Genomic DNA, 21,508 nt, shown 5'->3' with positions numbered 1-21,508 from the left:
TTAAATTAAATTAAAATATCCACTAGTGCTTGAAAAGGAGTTTTATGTTAGATATGTACTTTTATATACATCTTCTAGGTTAATCTTGTTACCATTATCATGTTTCATTTATTTCTTCTAGAAGTTTATGCTTTTATGAATTTTAACACTTTGTTTTTGGTGCTGAAGCATTTATGACACTTATAAGCTCCTTATTAGTTTAAATTCTGGTCATTCTAACCATGTGTAGAATAGTACTTGGTGCCTAGCTCTTTACTGTTGTTGGGATGTAAAATAACCATTTATATTCTTTGATAGTTTTTTTATTTGAATCTACTTTTTTTCAGATATTATTGCTATGATTCTTTTTGTTTTTGTTACCATTTACCTGATTTACTTTGACTTTTTTTTTTTTACTTTTAACCTCTCTGAGTCATAAACTCTTGGATAGTTTGTTCTAGATTTGAATAGCTACAGATTTTTTTTCCTGTATTTTCTATATTTCAACCTTATTAAGAAATCCTGTATTTATTGATATACTAGATAGCTCACTCCTTTTTAATTTACCTTATATTTTCTCTTTTTAATACTCTTCTCCTTTCCCCACTCATCTCTTACTACATGGATTATCTTTTCTTTGGTGTTTGTACCCAGGGTGTCTACACAAGTGAGTATGCTTTTCTTGTGAACTTAAATGTCAAAAATTTATAGCTTCTTTTTAGATAGTTTAGAGATTTCTTTGATAACTTTCTACAGTAGTTTTATGTTCTATTTATCAATTGTCTATTGAGAAAATTAGCACATATTCTCCTTATTAAATATCATTTTGCTTGGTTAACTTAATACTTTTAAATAGGATACTTAAGTCTCAATTTCTTGATTTATCATCATTAAAAAGTAAAGAAATATGAGGATATTTCACTGTTATTTTTCTCTCTGTGCTCACTGGTTTTGGCTTTGTAATCTTTTTTGTTATTGAAATATATGATATTTCTCTTCTGTAAACATACTTCCCACTGGTGATTAACTTTATTTTTAAATATAAATATGTTCACTTCTTTCTCTCAGACTTTTTACTAGATCTCCACATTTACCTCTTGGTTTGCTGGATTTTGGACTCAAGTGATTTTTGTTATAGGGAGGGCTCATGGAGTCACTGGGCTCTTGCATGTTTGAAAGTGTCTGTTGTCTTCATACTTGAATAACAATTTGACTGAATATAAAAATATTTGCTCATACTTTTTTCCTCCTGAACTTTGTATACATGATTTACATATGTTTCTAGTTTTGAGTATTACTTGAAGAGAAACCTAAGCTTTTGTTTTATTTGCTTTTGGTTTTGGGGTGTGTGAGTGTGTGTGTGTGTGTGTGTGTGTGTCCTGTATACCTGAAAAATTCCTTCTCTGCCTTGATGTTCAGTAATTTATCAGGAAATATCTGTCTTTTCAAGAGCTGTTCATTTTTCTCTCAGATATATGGGTTCTGGGTATTAGGGACAGTCATGGTTGATGGATATCAGCTTTGCTCTTCTCTCTGAAATGTTTAATCTGCTTTGCTAGGGTCTTTCTACTTGGTAGGAGGCAATTCCTATTGCATGCCTTAGAAAATGTTCTTTGTTTTACAATAGAGCCTAATTATGTCTTCCACTTCTTTTTAAGAGCCTAGTGCTTTGTAATGTTTGTACAAGTTTCTTAATAATTTTCTATCGAACGTATACATGAATGAACCTGGACTCATTTTCCTGATGCTAACTCACCCTCTCTGCCACTTCTCTGAGAGGGAGACAGAAGAGGAGGAGGAGGAGGAGGAGAGACTGAGATTGAGAATAACAATGATTCCTGGGATCTTCTATCTCTCACTTTCCCTAAATGCTACTTTTCAAAAATTATGAAATGAAGTTATGTCCCTTTTTTGTTGGATTAAGGCTGCTGTATTTTGCTGAACTTCAAATATTTGTTACTGTTATTCATTCATTTGGTTTTAGGGAAAGGAGATACCTGACTTCATTTTGTCATCTCACTCCAGAAGCTGTATTTTCTAAACAAATTTAGAACCTCAATTGCAGGGCTCAATTTCCGCTTCCTCCTTGTGTTTCTTGTAGAACCTAGTGTAGTTTATACAACTGGCATTTAATAACTACTTACTGAATGCACAAATAACATTCTTATGATAATTTTGGCTATTTTATGACCTGTGATTGAAAGAAGGGAAGACGGGTTACACTCACCTTGGTACAAGTATATTTTTGGATTAAACCTAAGAAGTGATAGGCCAGGGAGCAAAGAAAGAGCAATAAGCCGTAGAGAATCAGCCACACATCAAAATGAGTATGTTTAGTACTCACTGTAATCCTTGAAGAATAGAGCTTATCTATTACTTTTGACCCAATGTGAGAGAGCTCCTAGGGCCTCTGAAAAGACACAAGTGAATGATCAGGACATTTATCAGGAGCACCTTTCTCCTCCGGATCAGTTTTTTTCCTTCTTCACTCAACACATCAGTTTTAAGGGCACCATGTGAAATCTGTTTCTTGGATTCCTTTCATTGCTAACGTCAAGGTTCACCTTGGGCTATCCTTCATTCTTCCTCCAGGCCTTTCCCTGGCTGTCGAGGGGAAGCCGACAAGCTAGTTAATGCATATTTTTCTCTCTTCTTTTATGTCACTCTGTGTTTAGCCTTGGGCCGATTATTTTCAGGGACAAGATGAAATAGATCACAGAGATTTGTAGTGATGAGGGGTTTTGTTCATCTCAGTTTCTGCACATTGATATTCTTCCTCTTTTCCTCATTCAGGAGGAAAGAACAGGAGTTGGACGAGCAGAAGGAGGTCACTTGCATTCTTCTGACTATTGATTTTTCTTGTGCCATTCAGCGGTTCAGCAGTTTTTCCTAACCACGGTTCTGCATTTAGCAGTAGTTTGCGTTGGGACATCAGCCACCGTGGGGGACTGACTGTGTCTCAGTAGGTGAGAGGCGGATTGGGCAGGTGACTTTCTGATAATATGAGTGTGATATGTGAGGGACAGTTTTCACTCAAAACCTTTAACATGAGGTGAGTGTGATATGTGAGGGTAAAAAAGAAGACCAGAAATAGGAGTGGGTTTTGTTGTTGTTGTTGGCCTTATGTTAGTGGTTTACTGTTTCCCACGCAAGGAAAGTGCTCACTCACATAGACTTTGAAATATTTTAGAAGAGTTTCAGGGTGGTGGTGGAGAAATGCTTCAGTAAGATGGGATTTACCATATCTAAGAATACCACACTATACATTGTCATATATTAACTACCTAGATTTTAGAAAAACTTTATTATGGAAATGGAAAAACATGCAAAAGTAAACAATATGATCATGCAATCCCATGTATCCAACTTCAATAATTATCCCGCCATGATCAATTTGTTTCACTTATATCCCTTATTATTTTCTCCTCTCCTGTGTTAGTCCAGACATATTTTACCATAAGTATTTCAATGTGTCTTGCTAAAAGGTAAGGAGCCTTTAAAAAGTATAACCACAAATACAGTGACAACAACTAAAACATAATTAACAGTTTCCTTAATATAATCAAACTAGTCAGTGTTTTAATAACCTCATAAATGTTGTAATTTTTTAGCTTGTTTGTGTAAAGCCATACTTTGCTTCACATTCAATATATATTTTATTCTTCTTTTAATGCCAAGATTACCCTTTTCAATTTATTTATTTTTATTTGTTGAAGAAATTGCTTTGTTGGTCTTGGAGATTTTGTTATTGTACCTCCATGGTGTTGTTTAATATGTTGCTCTGTCTTTATTATTCCTGTAAATTCATTCTCTAGAAGCTTAATCAGATTCAGGTTAATTTTTTTTTTTTTTTTTTACAACACTCTTTCTTAGGTAATGGGATGTTCTTCCATCAGAAAGCATAATGTCTGACTTTTCTGTTTTTTTGTTTTTGTGATGCTGGAAATCTCCAGAGTTAAAATCTCCATGCTGTAATATTTGACAAAACCTAACCATAGAATATTTCATGGCTTATTTTATTTTTAAAAAATGCCCTCTCCTGATCATTGAAACCAAAACTCCAATGGAAGTCCATAGACATTCAATTCTGATAAGATAAAGCAATGTCTGGGTTATTAGTTTACAGCCATATGTGAAACTACTCAACACAGCACGGATGTCTAAACACAAACAAGTCACCACTTTCTTGTGGTCACAGGGATCTGGAGCTCAGCTGTTCTCTGGTGATGCAAGACCAGTCCCTTTGCTGTTAATCATAAACAGAGGTCATGTTCCCTGCATTTGTTCTTGTCAATAGAAAGACTATTGAGAGCCTGCTTTCTCAACCACGGTAAAGTGATACAGCCTCTGCCCTTCAGGAGTTTGTCCTCTTAAAAAAATTTTAAAAAAAGAAGAAGAAAAAGACAATTTTTCTTAACTTCCAAGGTACTGTGGCACCACAAGGATAAAGTCTTCTACTAAATAATTGTCTATCTTTCTTGATAGTAGCCTAAGTAATGAGAAGTTTGGGTATTTCTTAGATACTTGGCTATCAATGATATGTGAGCAAAGTAGGAAATTATTCTTTTAATACCTATGTTACTCTTGTTTACTAAACAAGAGTATCTCCTAGGTGACTTCCTCTTTGTTTGATAATAACTTGACTGTGCCTGGTAGCAGATGGCTTTGGATGCCACAGGAATATGAGGCATCTTGCTCTGAGAGAATAGACATTTAGATGAGAATATGTTTGTGGTGTCGACTTACCTAATACCACCGTATGGAACAACAGGGAGTGTTTATCAAATCTTCATTTCAGAGAAGCTGCACATACGACACATCCAGGCCAGAAGGACTTCTAATTGGTATGCAAACTGCCTGAGCCTCCCTCACATTGACAAGTGCCATCACCCACCTCTGCCTAGATAGACACAGTCCTTCTGTTTGTCTTTTAATGAATATAGCTTGTGAATTTTTTAGCCTCCTGACATCATTCTTTCATTTATGTCCAAATGTGTGGAGTCCCATTTCCAGGACTGTAAGAAGCACAGGTGCCTCTTCAGGGACTTCTGAGGGTTCTGCAAAGTTCTGTGGTTTCCAGGTATCATCCATCTCACTCCAAACTGCTCCTGGCCCTTTCTTTGGTCAACCCAGGCTATTTTCATGAAGCCTCAGCTCGCCATTCCCCAAACACAGACAGGCAGAAGTGCAGGCTGTCCCCAAGCTTTACATAGTGGTCGGGAGCAACTTTTTGTCTGTCAGAAGGGTGCTCCAGCTGCCTCCTGGAACTGGATTGTCACCACCTTTATAGGCTGTATGAGCAGCCACTGTTTGGGCTGACTATTTAATCAATTGTCATTGAGTTCATAGAGTCAAGTATTGATTTTAAAGACAGAAGACAGGCAACCCTGTTAGTAGTGTACCTGTTCTGTTGGACCTTTATTTAACCTTGTCTGTGAATGCCCAGAGAGTACATGATGGACATGGTGGTGGGACCTTCTGTGCACCCACTATTGGTGCTGACTGTGAGCTTTTCTCATTTTTGACAAGAGTAGAGATTGCTGTTGACTAGATCTGTGGAGGTTCTTAGCCTCCATGTGATGGGGTATTTCCCCCACAACTTTTCTTTTTCCCCACAGAACTTTTTGATATTTGGTGCAGTGGGTCAGAAAGAATGAAAAATTGTTAACCAGCTAACTCACTTCATTCTATCCTATATAACAAAGGCCATGGGATTGGGCCTAGGGAAGCTCGGATTCCCATTCCTGCACTACCCTAAACGGTTGTAACCAAACTGAGCTTAGTTTTTTCATCTATAAAATGGGAGTGTATTAGTTTGCTAGAACTGCCATAGTCAAGTACTACAGACTGAGCGGCTTGAACAACAGACATTTATCTTGCCACAGTTGTAGAGGCCAAAAGTCCAAGATCAAGGTGTCGGCAGGGTGGATTTCCTTTTGAGGCCTCTGTCCTTGGCTTGTAGAGGGATGTCTTCTCACTGTGTTTTCATATGGTCTTCTCTCTGTGTCTATCTGTGCCCTAATCTCTTTTTCTTATGAGGACCAGTGATATTAGCTTAGGACCTTCTCTGATGATCTCATTTTACCTTTATTACCTCTTTAAAGGCTCTATCTCAGTCGGGTGTGGTGGTTCATACCTGTAATTCCAGCACTTTGGGAGGAGGGGTGAGAGGATTGCCAGAGTACAGGAGTTTGACACCAACCTGGGCAACTTGGCAAGACCTTGTCTCTACAATAAATTAAAAAAAAAAAATTAACTGGCATGGTGGCATGCAACTGTCAGCTACTTGGAAGGCTTAGGCAAAAGGATCTCCTGAGGCTGGGCTCAGTGACTCAGTCTGTAATCCCAGCGCTTTGGGAGGCTGAGGTGAGTGAACTGCCTGAGCCCACGGGTTCAAGACCCGCCTGGGCAACTTGGCGAGACCTCATCTCAACAAAAAGTCAAAAAATCAGCCGGGCGTGGTGGCGCATGCCTGTAGTCCCGCCTACTTGGAAGGCTGAGGCGGAAGGATCGCCGGAGCCCAGCAGGTTGAGGCTGCAGTGGCCGGGAGTGGCCACTGCACTCCAGTCTGGGAGATGGAGTGAGACTCCAACTCAAAAAAAAAAAAGGATCTCCTGAGTCCAGCAGGTTGTGACTGTGCCACCACACTCCTACTTGGGTGACAGAGTGAGACTCCGACTCAAAAAAAAAATTAGAAAAAAAAAGACTCTGTCGGGAAACCCCTTTGGGTCCCCTCCCACTGTGGGAGCTTTTCTGTCCTCTCAATAAATCCTGCAAAAAAAAAAAAAAAAAAAGGCTCTGTCTCGAAATATAGCCACATTCCAATGTATTGGGGTTTAGAACTTCAACACAGGAATTTGGGGAGTGGACATAATTCAGCCCCTAATGGGGTGAGCTGGTAGCAAGTGAAGGTGCCTAATCAGTGGTTTTCTAATAATGCTCTGAGAAGGTGCATATCCTTGGAAGGTCCCAAAGGCTAAGGTGGCACATTGTCCTGGTTTGCCCTGTTTTGAGAGGTTTCCCAGGATATGAGACCTTCAGTGTTAAACGGAAATAGTTATAGGCAAACAAGGATGGTTGGTCACTCTATCAGATTCCCATGGAGGGCACAGGGCGGGTGCTTGGTTCCGGCCTACCTCAGCCAGAACTGTGCTGCTTCTCTTAGCTTATATGTCAGCATCCTGAATGAGATGAATTTAATAGCAGAGCTTTGTAGCCAAAAATAATTAGAAAACCACTTGATTTGATGGCCTCCACGGTCCTCTCCTGCTGCCACATTCTATAGTTTAATTTCATTTGCACACACAAAATTTCATTTGCACACATTGGAATTCATCAGAAACTAAGAAGTGATTGAAGCAAAATTCATTTAGTTCTCATTCAGTTGGTGGTTAACAGTGAAATAAAAACCAGAAAACATTTGTTAAGCTTTTCCTGTTCTGAGGCAAATGTTGGTGCCGCGCTGTTGTGACGGCTGATGATACTCCCTGAGCTCTCACTATGCTTACGGTATTCTGTTATCATTTTCTTATCCTAATAGCTGCTCTGTGAAGTAGATAGCATTATTGGCAAGAGCTACCTATGATGCAGATGAAGAAACTGAGGTTAAGAGAGATGAGTAGCCCAATTCTCCTGGCTACTCAGGGCAAAGGGAGGATTGTGCAGGCAGTTTGACTTGAGCACTGCTGTGACCTGGTGCAAGTGGCCCTGCTGAGGGGGAACAGGACCAGACTGGTAAGTGGAAGGTAATGACATTTAGGCTGATGGAATCTCATCTCAGCATCCTCTCCTGCCTGTCTGGCCTTGACCTACATTCCCAGCTGGGCCTACTTTTTGTTAATGCAGAAGCCAAGCCTAGTACAATATTCCCAGGTGTCAAGAGATTTTGAAGATCTCACAGTAAAGAACACCGAATCATACTATGACGAAGTTGGTCTTTTACCAATTAATTCTCTTTCAGGTCTTCTGGTGACATAGAAGGAAAAGTTTGTGCCAGTCTTTAATTCTCCATTACTAGATGATCTCTCTTTTAAAGAAAAAGAGCAGTCTTGGGCTAGAGCTCGGGGCAACAGTATCTGGATGGACTTGAATAATTCTCCATTGCTTTTAGTGTAATCATCTTTTTGCAGCTAATTTTGATATATGGCAAATGATACTGGTTTTTCATTTAGAGTAGTACTATAAGGTGCCTTTAAAAGACATTTATTTATTGCTGGGCGTGGTGGCTCACAACTGTAATCCTAGCATTTTGAAAGGTGGAGGTGAGAGGATTGCCTGAGTTCAGGATTTCGAGACCAGTCTGGGCAACTTGGCAAGACCTCATCTCTACAACAAATCAAAAAAATATTAATCAAGTATGGTAGTGCACATGATTCCAGCTACTTGGAAGACTGAGGCTGCAGAATCCCCTGAACCCAGCAGGTCGAGGCTGCGGTGACCATAAGCGTGCCACTGCACTCCAGCCTGGGTGACAGAGTGAGACTCCTACTCAAAAAAAAAAGCATTTATTTATGTACAAAAAGCAAGTAACTTAAAAGTATTTAGTAGCCAATAAATAGCACAAGTAATGCACAAATATGGCAAACATTGTAACACATATGGTGGAAAAGATTGATTTTGTAAAACACTAGATAGGAAGAAAAGTTGTAGTTATGGAGAATCTTGAAACCAGCTCATGAAAGGCAGTTTGACCAGTACTTTTGGGATCAGTACTTCAGCCCAGGGTGGGCTTTGCTTAGGCTCTCAAGGTACTGTGCTGGTTGCAGGCTCTTTTGTTGTTTGTTTTTGTTTGGTAATTGTTTTTAGTACTTTTGAAATGTTCCTGTCAGTCCAGGTAGCAGAAAAAAAGCAAATTCTTGTGCCAGGTCAAAAATCTTTGCTTTGAGAGAATGCAGTCTAGAAAATATTTAGAATTAGAAGGTAAATTGGAATGCCCGGCATGAGGCAAAATGACTCACTCTGGGTGGACACTAGCCATGATGTAGGGATTGGATGTCGTGGCTCTTGCTATTAGAGCCTGGTGATCCCTCCTCTGGAGTTTAGAAGCAGACAGAAATGGGATCCCTCATTCAGCCTGAAAGCAACAGAACTTGAAGGAGCTTTTTTATGGGATCAGTCTTGGGTGACTTTTCCTGCTGAGCTTGCTGTTGGTACTTAAACTTTACAGAGCTGTGTCTTTAGTAAATAGAGTACTGCTAACTAAGGCAACATGAGTATGCAGCTCCTGGTTAATCTCTAAGTGTGATTTGCACACTAGGCTCTGGTTGTATGGATGGGCTCTGAGCGTGGCTAATCTTTGCAGGCCCCAAGACTATGCAACAGTGAGTGTTGTGCATTGACTAATGCTTGATATATGCACCAAATCCTCCTTAGAGGCCCAGACTTTTATATAGAGACTGGGGTTAGTTTCTAGTGGTCATCAGGGCATCCTAGTCAAGGTTACCCCAACCTGGGTACAAAGGTTTTAGACCATAGTTTCAGCAACTTCCCTGTCAGTAGTCACCATTCATAACCTATCAAAACAACTGTCCAGTCATGACCAGAACATCCTTTTTGACCTTTTACTCCCTCCTATAGTATGTATATAATTTCCATTTTTAGAATCTTGTTTTTAGGATGTCTCAGAGCGGTGTTACTCCTCTACTCCATCTTTCATTGCCATTTCTTAAGGAGGCTTCAAGTTTTCTTTTTTGTGTGTTTATTTTTAAAAATCTACTTAAAATAGATAAGGAAAAGAAAAGGAAAAAGTAACACAAAGTTTCTGGTTTGGAAATCAAAACACTTTGTTTTGAAAGCCTATTGACTCTAATCCAATGATCTGTTGCACATAATAAAATTTTCTCCCCTCCAGGAAACATCTGTATGGATTATTTCACTACAACTCTATGATGCTTGGACTTGAATCACTTCCGGATCCCACAGACACCTGGGAAATTATCGAGACCATTGGTAAAGGCACCTATGGCAAGGTCTACAAAGTAACTAACAAGAGAGATGGGAGCTTGGCCGCAGTGAAAATTCTGGATCCAATCAGTGTAAGTAATGGTAATAAATTGTAACCACAATGAATGTTTCATGTGCATTGAGTTTTCAACTTCTTTCCCTTATTTTAGGGATTTTTAAAAAAATGAAACCTCAAAATAGATCATGATTTATCATCTTCTCTGAATGAAAAAACTTCACTGGGAGTTAAAATTTTCCATGACTTTTGTTTCTTGTCCATTTTACTGTTGTCTTGGTTTGGGACCCCGGGGCTCTCCAAAAGTTATTCTCTTGGAAAGAGTGATATATTTCACGACCTGGTCTCTCTGTAAATTACAAAGTGACCCAGACTTGTGATATTTGATCATCTCAGGCTGACCTCTTATTTCTGAGCACTGAGGTTATGCTCAATAGTTTGCACAGTGAGGTTTTATGTGTCCTATCCTGTTTGGGTCCCTTTTGAACGACTTCTTTTTAATTGCTTTGAAAATTCAGACTTTTTTCAATAAAAAAAGACATTTGTGATGCATTACTAAATTAAAAAGAGTATCTTAAAGAAACTTTAATGGTATAGTCATTAGAGAATTTAAATTGAGATCTGGATGTTCTTTGTTAGGTATTTTGAATATATGGCAATGATGACATTGAAAATACATCATTTAAGTGTTTTTTTATTAAGTGATTACTGAAAATGTCATAGCTGTATCCTTTCTTACACATTAGACTTAATCCAGCATACATTTTTCTACGCTGTTTAGGATATGGATGAAGAAATCGAGGCAGAATACAACATTTTGCAGTTCCTTCCTAATCATCCCAACGTTGTAAAGTTTTATGGGATGTTTTACAAAGCGGATCACTGTGTGGGAGGACAGCTGTGGCTGGTCCTAGAGGTAAGAGGCTCCCATTGGGTAACCAGTGATTTGAACAGAGTGCTGGGGCAAGCAGATGCTTTGTTGCCTAAGTGTTTTAAAGTACATATTTGAGGAGTAGGTCTCTCTTGCATATCACAGCTACCTCATCAGATGTGGAATTCTCCTCTGCAGTTCTTACAGGTAGGCCATGTGCTGAAAATATTCTCTGCTTCAGAGGTTTAATAATATTTTCTTCTAGTATAGAGGGAACATAGGAATACAATTTTAAAAATTTATTTGTTTCCCTATACTGGGAACATTTCATGGTAAGCATATTTCAATTGATTGCAACTTATTTTCAAACATTGGTAACCCAAGTTTTATTTGGCTTGCCAAGTTTGGATTTGTTCATTCATGCTCATTACTCTTGATTTTAGATTGGGTTTCCTGAAAACTGACTCTGAGAATTGTGTATTTAAAGTTTATTGGAGAGTTCCTATCAGAGATAGATCTGGAACAAAGCTAGGAAGGCAGAATTGGGCAAGGGAGACACTGAACAGCAATGTGGTTGCAACAGAGCTGGGAGATGGAGAGATGGGAAAATTTTTAAAGAGTTGTCCTGAATTGTATCTCCACACTGGCAATCATTAGCTGCATGTCACCCTTGGGAGGGAGCATGATCTTGGATGAGGCAGTTCCCTGGAGTGGAAGACAGTTTCTAGCAAGGGGTGTAGCTGGGAGCTGGGAGCAGGGAAAAGTCAATATTCCTAATAGCATCCACTCTGAGGAGGGAATCTGAAAGGAACATCCTAGTATCCACTATAGTCTTGCATATTTTCTACCTTATTAATGAAAATGAATGTGCACATCTGGTTGTAAAAAGAGTCAATTTTCCGTAAGTACCTTTCTCCATGGGACTAAAATGACAAGGACAATAATGACACTTTATGAGTTAGTATATTCTGATAGGTCTATTACTGCATTCCCACTAGGCCTACCCTGGTTTGTTCTGGACTCTGCTCCTGTGAACCAGCTCATGCCTCCATGCCTGAGTTCCCATTGGTGCTCCAGGAGCATGTGGACACAAGTGGAAGCCTTAAGAGAAAGCACCAGAGGAGAGGCCAGTCCTCCCTTCACTGTCTGCTGCCTGTTGTCCAAATGCTCTGGCTCTGGGAGGGCCTGAGCATGGGACAGTAGGTACTGGTTGCCATGGCAATCGTGTATGGGGAATTCATTTGCTATATTCATAAGGGATCATATGAAACTAGTTTGAATATTTCTGTCATATTAGTTGCCTTCCTCAGAATACAAAGATGTAAGGGATTTTCATTTTTGTCCCTTTAGTTGGCTAAGTCATATAACACATTCTAATTTTATTATCTTTTGGGTTTTATTAACCCCCAGGAATATTAGGGTTTTATTCTGCCAGTGAAGCTCTTTAACAATGCTGCTATGTTTGGAAATGACGAAGTATTGTTCCTGGGGTCTCTGATTAGTTTGTCTTCAGCTCTGTAAGATCTCTGACTTAAACCTCATTTTAACTTAGTGATGGAAGTACAGGGACCACAAATCTTAGTTTCTTCTCATTTTCCCCTCCTTGCTCAAAATGGCTCTAATTTCAGACATAGAGAACTGGAACTTCCAGAAATTTTTTTGGGATCTAAAAATAGACTTTCCCTCTGTGTGACCATGCAGGCAGGTGGGCTGCTTATACCTGAGACATCTGGTGAGGAATGCTTTTCCTGATGTTGAATGATCCTTGGGCATAGCACCTCAGGTTATGGCCTAGGCAGCCAGGAAGGGAGCTCATGACCTTAAAGATGAGAAGGACCTATGAACCGAGCTGTGTACAGATGCTCTCCTGCCAGTTATCTCTTCTTTTTCAAGGTGAACATGAACAATAATGAGGCTGCCCTGAGATACTGAATTATTCATACCTCTGCAATATAACATGCTGATACTCGTGACTTTTGCTGATTGTTTTGGCTCATGCCAAAGTTGGTGGTATGAGATGCTGTTTATCCTGTCTTTTCTGTTTCCAAATGGGTCAACTAAACCAGGCTGCTGGATATTCATGTGCTCACTGCCTCTGATAGTCTTATAAAAACACAGGGACTCCTGGACTCCTCATTTGGCAAAAGTTTCTCAATTCAGTCTCCTGGTGTTTAGTTGAGGGACAGAGACCTTGAGGGGGAGTGACATATTTATGCCTGCATTCATATAACCAGTTACATGGCAGAATTGGAGGGAAAGTCATGCTTCAACACTTTTCTATCTCACATGCCATGCTGCTTTGTGAGGTCACAGAAACATGGATGTGGGGTCTCTACCTGAGATTGCAACACTTCCTGACGACACACACACACACACACACACACACACACACACACACACACACACACACACACAGAGCTGGATAATGATGACAGTCCACACAGCACTCTATTTGCTCCCTCTGCAGCTTTCTAAGGCTTGCTTTAGGAGACTCACACAATAAAATTGTGATCTGTTTAATATTGTTCTCCTCATCCTGTATATTGAGATTAAATTTATGTTGCCTTTGTTTTTTACTTGCCTAACTGAATGGAAGGGCCAGTGAGAAGCTGTTCCACAGAATAATTCTAGACAATAGAAAAATGTTATTAATAATCCCCTTAAATCACTACAACTCTGAAAACAAAAGCAAATAAAAGTGTCATTTTTGAAATTCATTGCTAATTGTTAGTCAAAAGCAAAAAAAAGCTCTCTTTCATGATAGACACCTACTATATTAGAAAGATATGGAGAGAATAATAATGTTTTAGAAAATTTGTGAATACATTTCAAGTTATTATTAAATTTTTAAAAATCTATAAGCTGCATTGTCTCTCATCTAAATGAAATATGCATAAGAAATTATACCTTCAAGAAAAGCACAAAACTCAGAGAAAGTGCCTAATGTGTGCTAAGGCATACACTATTTTTTCATTTTCCTTTTAATGTAAAACTGTTGGGTAGAAACAATTAATTTCATCATGAATCAATTGTTCTACTTAAAAGAAATGATTTAGAGAGCTAGCAAATGAGACTGTGAAATTAAAAATAAAAAGAAGTTTGTTTTCAAACCAGGTAAAGTAATTAGTCTTTCTCTCCCCACAAGAGATCTAGGTATAAGTTTACTATCTAACATGTAGAGCCAAAGCAAAAATAAAATAAAATAAACATGAGAGAGAAAGAGATAATTTTGTCGAGCTTTTGCTTTTATTGCCCTAGAAAGTCTAATCTGGGCCTGAATATCATTGGAAGTTACACATCAAACCATTTCACCCATTAATATTGTGGCATGAATTAAGTTTATCAGGGTCTTAACCAGACTCTGATGATCTGGAACATAGGACTGACAGCTTTTGATTGGCCAAAGATTGTTAGAAAGCACTGAAGCTTTACTGACTCAGGCAGTGAGTTCTGGCCAGTCCTAGAATAAGAGACAATGGAATGCTGGGAGTCAGGATGAAGGCACAGAATACTTGGGGCTGGAGAAGAAGAGAAGAATTTTGAAATGTGATGAAGTTGTATCCTACATGCATGTGCTGTGCGTGTTCAGCAGGACAGAAAGAGTTAAAAAGTTGCCCACCCACAACTCTACTCAATAAGTACGTGCCCTGGAGAGAGACGGAGATGGGAAGTGGGAATCTCAGGGTCAATCTACTTTTCATAGTATGAGCCTCTCTCGACTCTAACTGAAACTCTAGGGTTTCAAGTTGCATAGTTTTCATTCATTTAGTGGCAAGCAGGGACCTTACCTGACAGTAAAATAAACATGATCTGTCCTAACATGAGAGGAAAACTATGTCCAGTATGATGCTTTCTAAAGGATCTTCTAGTAATTTTGACTATCCATTACTTTTACTTTAGCCTCTCTATAGAACCTAACAAAAGGGCACCGAACAAAAGGGCACCGAAAAGAATCCTCTTATTTCTGTTATCTGACTAGGTCAAATCAACATGTCAGTACAGAATCTACTTGAAAGTTGGAGCCTAGGCAAGAATATAGGTTTGGTGATTGTGTTGCATGGGCCATTCTTTAATAATGTGGAGGAAAGTTGATGGCTTATTGAGCAAGGAACATTTTATTGCTTGAAATTATGACTGCCTTAGCAAGTGCACATACTGTGATTGAATCAATATTCAACGATGTTTTAGAAAATAGATGTGGAATGTAAATGATTTTTCTATTTTTCTTGGTTTGGGGCAAAATGCTCATTCAATTCTAGATGCATTCAGCTGCCATATTTTCTGAATGCTGGGGGCGTGGGGAGGAACTGCAAGGATGGCGACACACCTCTGTGTTTGAATCTGGTGGGTGGCAGAGTGGGTGGGAATAAAGGGCTGATGTGCCAACCCTTGGGTCTAGGGTAGGAGGCTTGGTTGCCCTCTTACAACTCCAGGGGGATTGTTTTATTTGATGTGTTTAAATATAATTTCTTATCATGCTTTTAAAATGTTCATTGCATTTCATTGAACACTTACTCTGGTTAGACAGTTGTTAGCGTGCACTTCCTTTCTTTTTTTTGTATTCAAGTGCCCAAAGACCTTTTGCTATAGCCCATGGGCTGCCCTTTAAAACCTTACTGGTGGGCTTATCAGCTTCACAGGACAGCTTCCTTTAAAGGTGCCCTGAGCAGTTTAATTATATGTTTCTGTGAATTCTGGGAAGTCAGACAGCTCTTAAACTCTGACATTTAGTGAACAAAAGGCACCAACTGAGTAAGATTCCTTTGTTGTTTTTAAGTCCACAACTGAGTTTTGATCCTGCTGACAAATAGCTGCTCTTAATCCCTTCCTAGGCTCTAGAGTTACAAAGAAAGTTTGTAAGTTGGCTACCTACATAAAATATTGCTGAAGAGGCCCTTGTTGCAAAAATGGCCACACTTAAAGTAGGGCAGGGAGAGAGAGACCAAAATGAGGTGTCAGGGGAAAATTCCAGGGTTGCATTCGCTTGGATCATCACCCAGCATTTAATTTAAAATTTCTCTCAGTAGAATTTTAATAGCATACTTGCAATTCAAGAAAGCATGTGCCTCCCAGAGATGTGAGCCAGGCTGGGGAGTGGTCCTGCTGAAGGTGCTACTTTTTTGCATTCCTATTATTACTTTTGCTTTAGAGGAGCAAGGAACTTGGCTTATATTTTTCTAATTCTCACATTTTCACCTTTTACATCCAGTTGGTCAGAAATTCCTGTCAATTCTATCTCATAAAAGTCTCCCAAATCTGTCCCTTCTTTTTCATCCTCATGACTTTTTGACCCTGCCTCCCCCAGTGACCTCAACAGCTCATAAAGAATGCTCCAGCTCCTAGTGGTGTCTTCTTCTGCCAGTCCTCCAATGTGCTGTGCAAGTTGTTTTTCTAGAATGCAAATCTGAATATCGAGACCACCTACCTAATGTCTGTCAGTAGCTCCCTTTTCTTATCCAATAATATGCCATGGTATTACGATATACATAATGTAGAATAATAAAGCTCATACTCCTTAGCAGGGCACACCTGTTACTCCTGTCCCACACCTTCCTTCCCCATCTCCCTGCCCTAGGATCCTGGTGCCCTTTGTCCTAACAGTTGCAGAGTGTTTACACAAGCACACACACACACACAAAACACACACACACACACACACCCATTCACTCATATTCATTCTTTCATGCTTCCTTTCTTTGCACCTGATATCTCCACTGTTCCTTTTCTCAGGATGCCTTTCCTCTTCTTGTTCACCTGCCCCAAACCCATTTGTCCTTCAGACTCATTATAATACGTGTTATATCCTCTGGGAAGATTTCCTAGACTATCTCCTCTTTGCCTTCCCTCAGCAGAGCTCACACTTTTCCCTTCGGTGCTACCACACTCCCTTAGCACAGCCTTGCTTCCACATCCCATTCTGTAGCTGCTCATGTGTCCATTACTGGGCAGTGAGCTCTTTGAGGCTAGAGATTGTGTCGTATTCATGATTGAGTAATAGGTAACCAACTGAACAGTCATAAATGATTGAGAACCAAAAAACAGCTTTCTTTTCAATAACTGAACTCAACTTTCTTTTTGAGCCCCCAGCCTGACTAGAGGAGGACTGATTCTAACCCATCTTTTAAAACTCAAGTCCAAATAAGTACATTCTTTGGGAAGGGCAAGTTCTAGCATTTATATCCCATTTTCACAGTCCAGTTCAAAACTCAGTCATTTGGGTGTGTACTCAGTTTGTTAGGCATCTTCTCTCTCTCCCTCCCTTCTCCTGGATGGCATCTGGATCTGGGTACAAGAAGATGCTAACATAAAGCCATGGCAGAGAGGGCAGAGGCCTCTCAACTATATGGCGGCCACCAAGTCCTTGTGATGATAAAATTGTACTACCTGCTTTTGGTTTCTTTGGTGAACCTGTCCCCAACACTTTTTCCTATCATGAGATCCTCACTTCTCTTTGTCTTATTTTAAATTCGAACCTTATCCCTGTTCCCGAATGGAGCATACAGTTCTGAATCTCTTACAAGTTGTGAACAGGTGGTAGGGAGCTCTTATTGTAATCTCAGGAATGATTTGTCTCACCCAGTCATACTGCCATTTCACTTGACATGGATACCTCTTATTGTCATGAGGTGTGCTCTTAGGTTTCCAAATGGGGAGAGGGTCATAAGAAACTGAAGTTTCCGTTATCATTACTCCCTTATGTTGATGCCCCTCCCCAGCCCCCCCCAGAGGGAACATCTTTTTCTAATCTTGTCCTCTCAGTCTCTCCAAGCTCCATGCCCTCAGCCCCATAAGGACTTCTCTTTTCCTTGTGGGAGGAGAACTTTCCTTATGTCAAATTCTGAGTTCTCCCCTGGTCATCAGTGGACTCTGGTCAATTCTACAATTTTTGTTTCTTAATATATAAAATCTAGTTTAGGAGTTCTGAGGACATTAGTTTATGTCTCTCAAAAGCCTAGTTGTCAAGACTATTCTATGATTATGGCTCAAAAAACGCATTCAGTACTCAAGAGGGTATTACATTGAATGCTGTATGTTATTTGTCCTTTCAAGGTCATGTAAGAAATAATTAGAATCAAAAGAATATGAAATCCTTTAGAAGGCATTATGCTGGCTTTCAACATTAGGGCCATCAGAGCCATGGGTGTTGAGTTGCAAGTTAAACCTGAAATTGGCAGACAGTAGATTTTAAGATTACTTAATGTAGTCCCAAACTCATGGAATCATCATAGCTGTCAGCACATCTCACTGCTTTTAGGATCCCTTCCAAGTCAATCCTGTAATTTTGTGATAGTTTTAAAGATTTCCTAATTCTACGTTAAATTTTTAGTCACACACTATCATATATAAACCATTTAAATGGTAAAAACATGGACAGATTTAGTTCCAGGTTATCTTGATTGTTAATACGTGTGCAAGGTACCTGCCAAGTATATATTGGGGAATGATCCACGTATCAAGTCAAAACATCTGCTTACCCTTTATTATAATGTTGGAGAATGTTTATAATTAGAGTCGAATAGATTGTAATGTATTATTATCTTGATAAAAGTTATCTTCTCTTAGGAAAGCTGTTAATCTGTGCTCCCTCGGGTCTTCTTGCTTAAGAAAAGCCAGTTGGCTCAAGTAACTTCAGCCCAGGGGACCACCCGCTGCTTACTAGTTAACTCTTTCCCTAATTGCAAACAAAGTGCCAAGAGGAAACTTATGTCTAAAGTAGGGATTTTACCTTTATAAGGTTAAGGAATCTGAATCTCTTAGAATCTCTTAGAATCTGAGGAAAGCTCTGAATTTTTCCCCCCGAAGAATGCAAGATGCATATACAGCATGCTGTCTACAATTTCAGGATATTTACGTTTGCTCAAAACAGTTAAGATCCCTTGATTTAAGATAGCTTATAGCAAACCCAAACCGCACATTGACTTCTGTAAAGTCCTCCTTGGAAAGTCCTAACTTGCTGAGAAACTATAGTATGTATACCTGCTTTACATACTCAACTTCAATAAATAACAAAGAGCAAATATGCAAAACATAATCTTATAGTGTTTTTAATTACAGAAAAAAAGAGAAAAGAGCATAAAGTTACTGAGAGCCTAAAGTTGAACTTGAAAAGGTTAAATGCACATATGGTATAACTTACTCCATAAACTTCACCTGCAATGGCAGCTCTAGAAAGAACTGCTGGATGTGCTTCTGATGTCTGCAGTACTCATACTGGAAGCAGAAAACTTTGAAATCACTGAAGCTTATTTACTCTCGGGTCTCAAGAGCATCCATCTTGCCTCTTCTGATCTTTTCTTATCCCCAAAATGCACATTTGGAAAAAAAAAACAGTATTTACGTAAAGTGAAAAATATCCGGTAAATCACCATGATTACTTATAGGCTTTTTCCTTCAAATTTCTAAATAATAACTTGTGCTTTTACATTTCACTTGGCAATTGAAAAGTTAGCTTTTTGGACATACACTTTCACTTATAAATCATCTCAAATAAAGAATACACACACTCAAATAACTAGATTTGAACTGGGTAATAGAAATTTGAAGTCTAATTATTCTAAGCTGGAGTTTTGTGATCTGCAAATTTACTTTACTACTTTTAATCAATAATTAGTGGACTTTTCTTCTTAATTTAAAAATTTTTCTTTTTGTATGTGACTTCCTGTTCTCTCTGTGTCCGGCACCTCTTCTTGCAGCTGTGTAATGCGGGCTCAGTCACCGAGCTTGTCAAGGGTCTACTCAGATGTGGCCAGCAGTTGGATGAAGCAATGATCTCATACATCTTGCATGGGGCCCTCTTGGTAAGAATATCCATCAAACTGGGGATGACAGCAGAGGGGACAGTTTGCCCATCACTGGGTCCTCACTGCATATTAACAATGGGGAAACTGCTCTATGATATGCAAGGATTAGTAGCAGCAGGAAGGTGTAGCAAAATGTGGATTTAGATTAGTATTAGAAAGTAGGGTATCTGCTTTAAAATAAGCATGTAAATTGACCCTTTCTCTTTCCTGTTGTTTGGTGGTGGTGGGACACCACGCAGGGCCTTCAGCATTTGCACAACAACCGAATCATCCACCGTGATGTGAAGGGGAATAACATTCTTCTGACAACAGAAGGAGGAGTTAAGCTCGTTGACTTTGGTAATGACTGCTTGTCGTTTGTTTTCTTGATGTGTGCAGTTTAGCCAAAGGGGACAATTTATTGCAGTCTCAGAAGACCAGGGCCTCTCTGCTACACCATCGGCTGAGAGACTTTTCCAGTCAAACACAGACTGGAGACAGGGGGTTTTACCAGATGGATCACCCTAGGAGATGCTGTTTGTTAATCTATTTTCAGCTTTGGAAGCAATTTTATTAAAGATAGAAAATAAAAGTGTTTTAAAGGAAGAACTTGATGGAAAAACTTTTTGGTTTTCTGGTAAGAATTTCACGTCTCAGGGCAATTGTCTATAATTTACATTTTGTCATTTCTTCTTTTGCATATGAAAAGAGAAAGCAGTTCGGTCTTTCAAATGACTTTCACTAGCCTTAGGCATACTTATTCCCAGTGAGCAGAAGGTAAAATAGTCCTTTGGGCCTGGGAGCTAACATCCCTTTAAATTGTGATTATTGCTGTTACACATGAGGCTGGTTGAACTGGAAACATTAACAGGAATTGGAAGTGTGAGAGGAAAGGCAGGCCAATATCACCTAAGGCCAGAGAACTATTAAATATCTCCTTGCAACCCTCATATGTTGATATTCACAAAACAACAAACCATTTGACTTCCTTTTTAGGTTTATTGAGTGGTTTAATCCTCTAAATGAGTTTAATAACAGTTCTTCAGAGTTATTGTTACAAATAATGAGAAAACATTTAGCGACACATTTTAAAAATGTTATCAATGTCATCATAGGAAAAAACAAGATTGATGATTTTGAATATTCATTGTTGTATTGGGAAGAAAGAATTCAGTGTAAAAATGTATCGGTTTATCAGTTACTCAGAAAAACTTTAAATGAAGTTGCTTTAAGTGTATTGGTCTATTTACTAAAGCATAAGCAAAGTAAAATAGCAGGAGGAGCACTTTGTTAGAGTTTTATGTTCCTCTTTCTGTATAAAGAAGGATATAACTCTGATAATATGCTGTGTGTGTAACATTAGAGGTGTGTTTTCCGCATAATCCTGGGGGCAATAGTATGTTGTGAGGGAAACAGACTAGAAGGATAAGGATGGGATGGGAATTGATACTGATTTATCCATTCACTAGCTTTGCAATTTGGCATGAGGGTAAATGTTTTTAATTTTTCCACTAGAAGGTTTCTGAACTTCCAGTTGCTGCAAGAGAAATTTCTGGAAATTAAAAGAGAGTGGTACAGTTATTTTTACTAAAATTATAGTGGAAGACAGTAAAATGGGATATTATCCATGGGCCATAGAGTTTAAAGACCTCTTTGTCTTTCTAATAAGGAGAATGCAAGCAGCTAAAACAACAGCCCCCCCCCAACAAAACAAAACAAAACAAAAAAACCCCATGGATCCTTGGCAAATCTATACCTGATGTTCTCAAAGGTATGCCCTTTGCTAATGAATGCACAGTATTGAGTTTTTAGTTTCTTGTCATCACCAACATTAGTGGCAATTCTTGTCATTCTCTTAAGGGGTATGTTAGACATGTTAGACTTGTGCTTGGTGTGTGTATATATATATACATATATATA

General features: G+C 39.0%; 1 protein-coding gene across 1 annotated transcript in view; it reads left to right on the top strand.

Annotated features, from left to right (window-relative positions):
- MYO3B (myosin IIIB) overlaps positions 1 to 21,508 on the top strand; it is a 332,356-nt gene that overhangs the window by 12,681 nt on the left and 298,167 nt on the right. The window contains exons 2-5 of the mRNA XM_008070949.2: positions 9,830 to 10,013; positions 10,719 to 10,853; positions 19,502 to 19,606; positions 19,849 to 19,948. Coding sequence (XP_008069140.2) covers positions 9,830 to 10,013; positions 10,719 to 10,853; positions 19,502 to 19,606; positions 19,849 to 19,948 — 524 coding nt within the window. The remainder of the gene's footprint in view (positions 1 to 9,829; positions 10,014 to 10,718; positions 10,854 to 19,501; positions 19,607 to 19,848; positions 19,949 to 21,508) is intronic.

The sequence above is a fragment of the Carlito syrichta genome, unplaced genomic scaffold (genome assembly GCF_000164805.1).
Source record: "Carlito syrichta isolate Samal-C Ts95f unplaced genomic scaffold, Tarsius_syrichta-2.0.1 Scaffold314071, whole genome shotgun sequence".
In the NCBI taxonomy this organism is placed as follows: domain Eukaryota; kingdom Metazoa; phylum Chordata; class Mammalia; order Primates; family Tarsiidae; genus Carlito; species Carlito syrichta.
The sequence above is the reverse complement of the archived record's forward strand: the minus strand, read 5'-3'. Positions and strand labels throughout refer to the sequence as shown.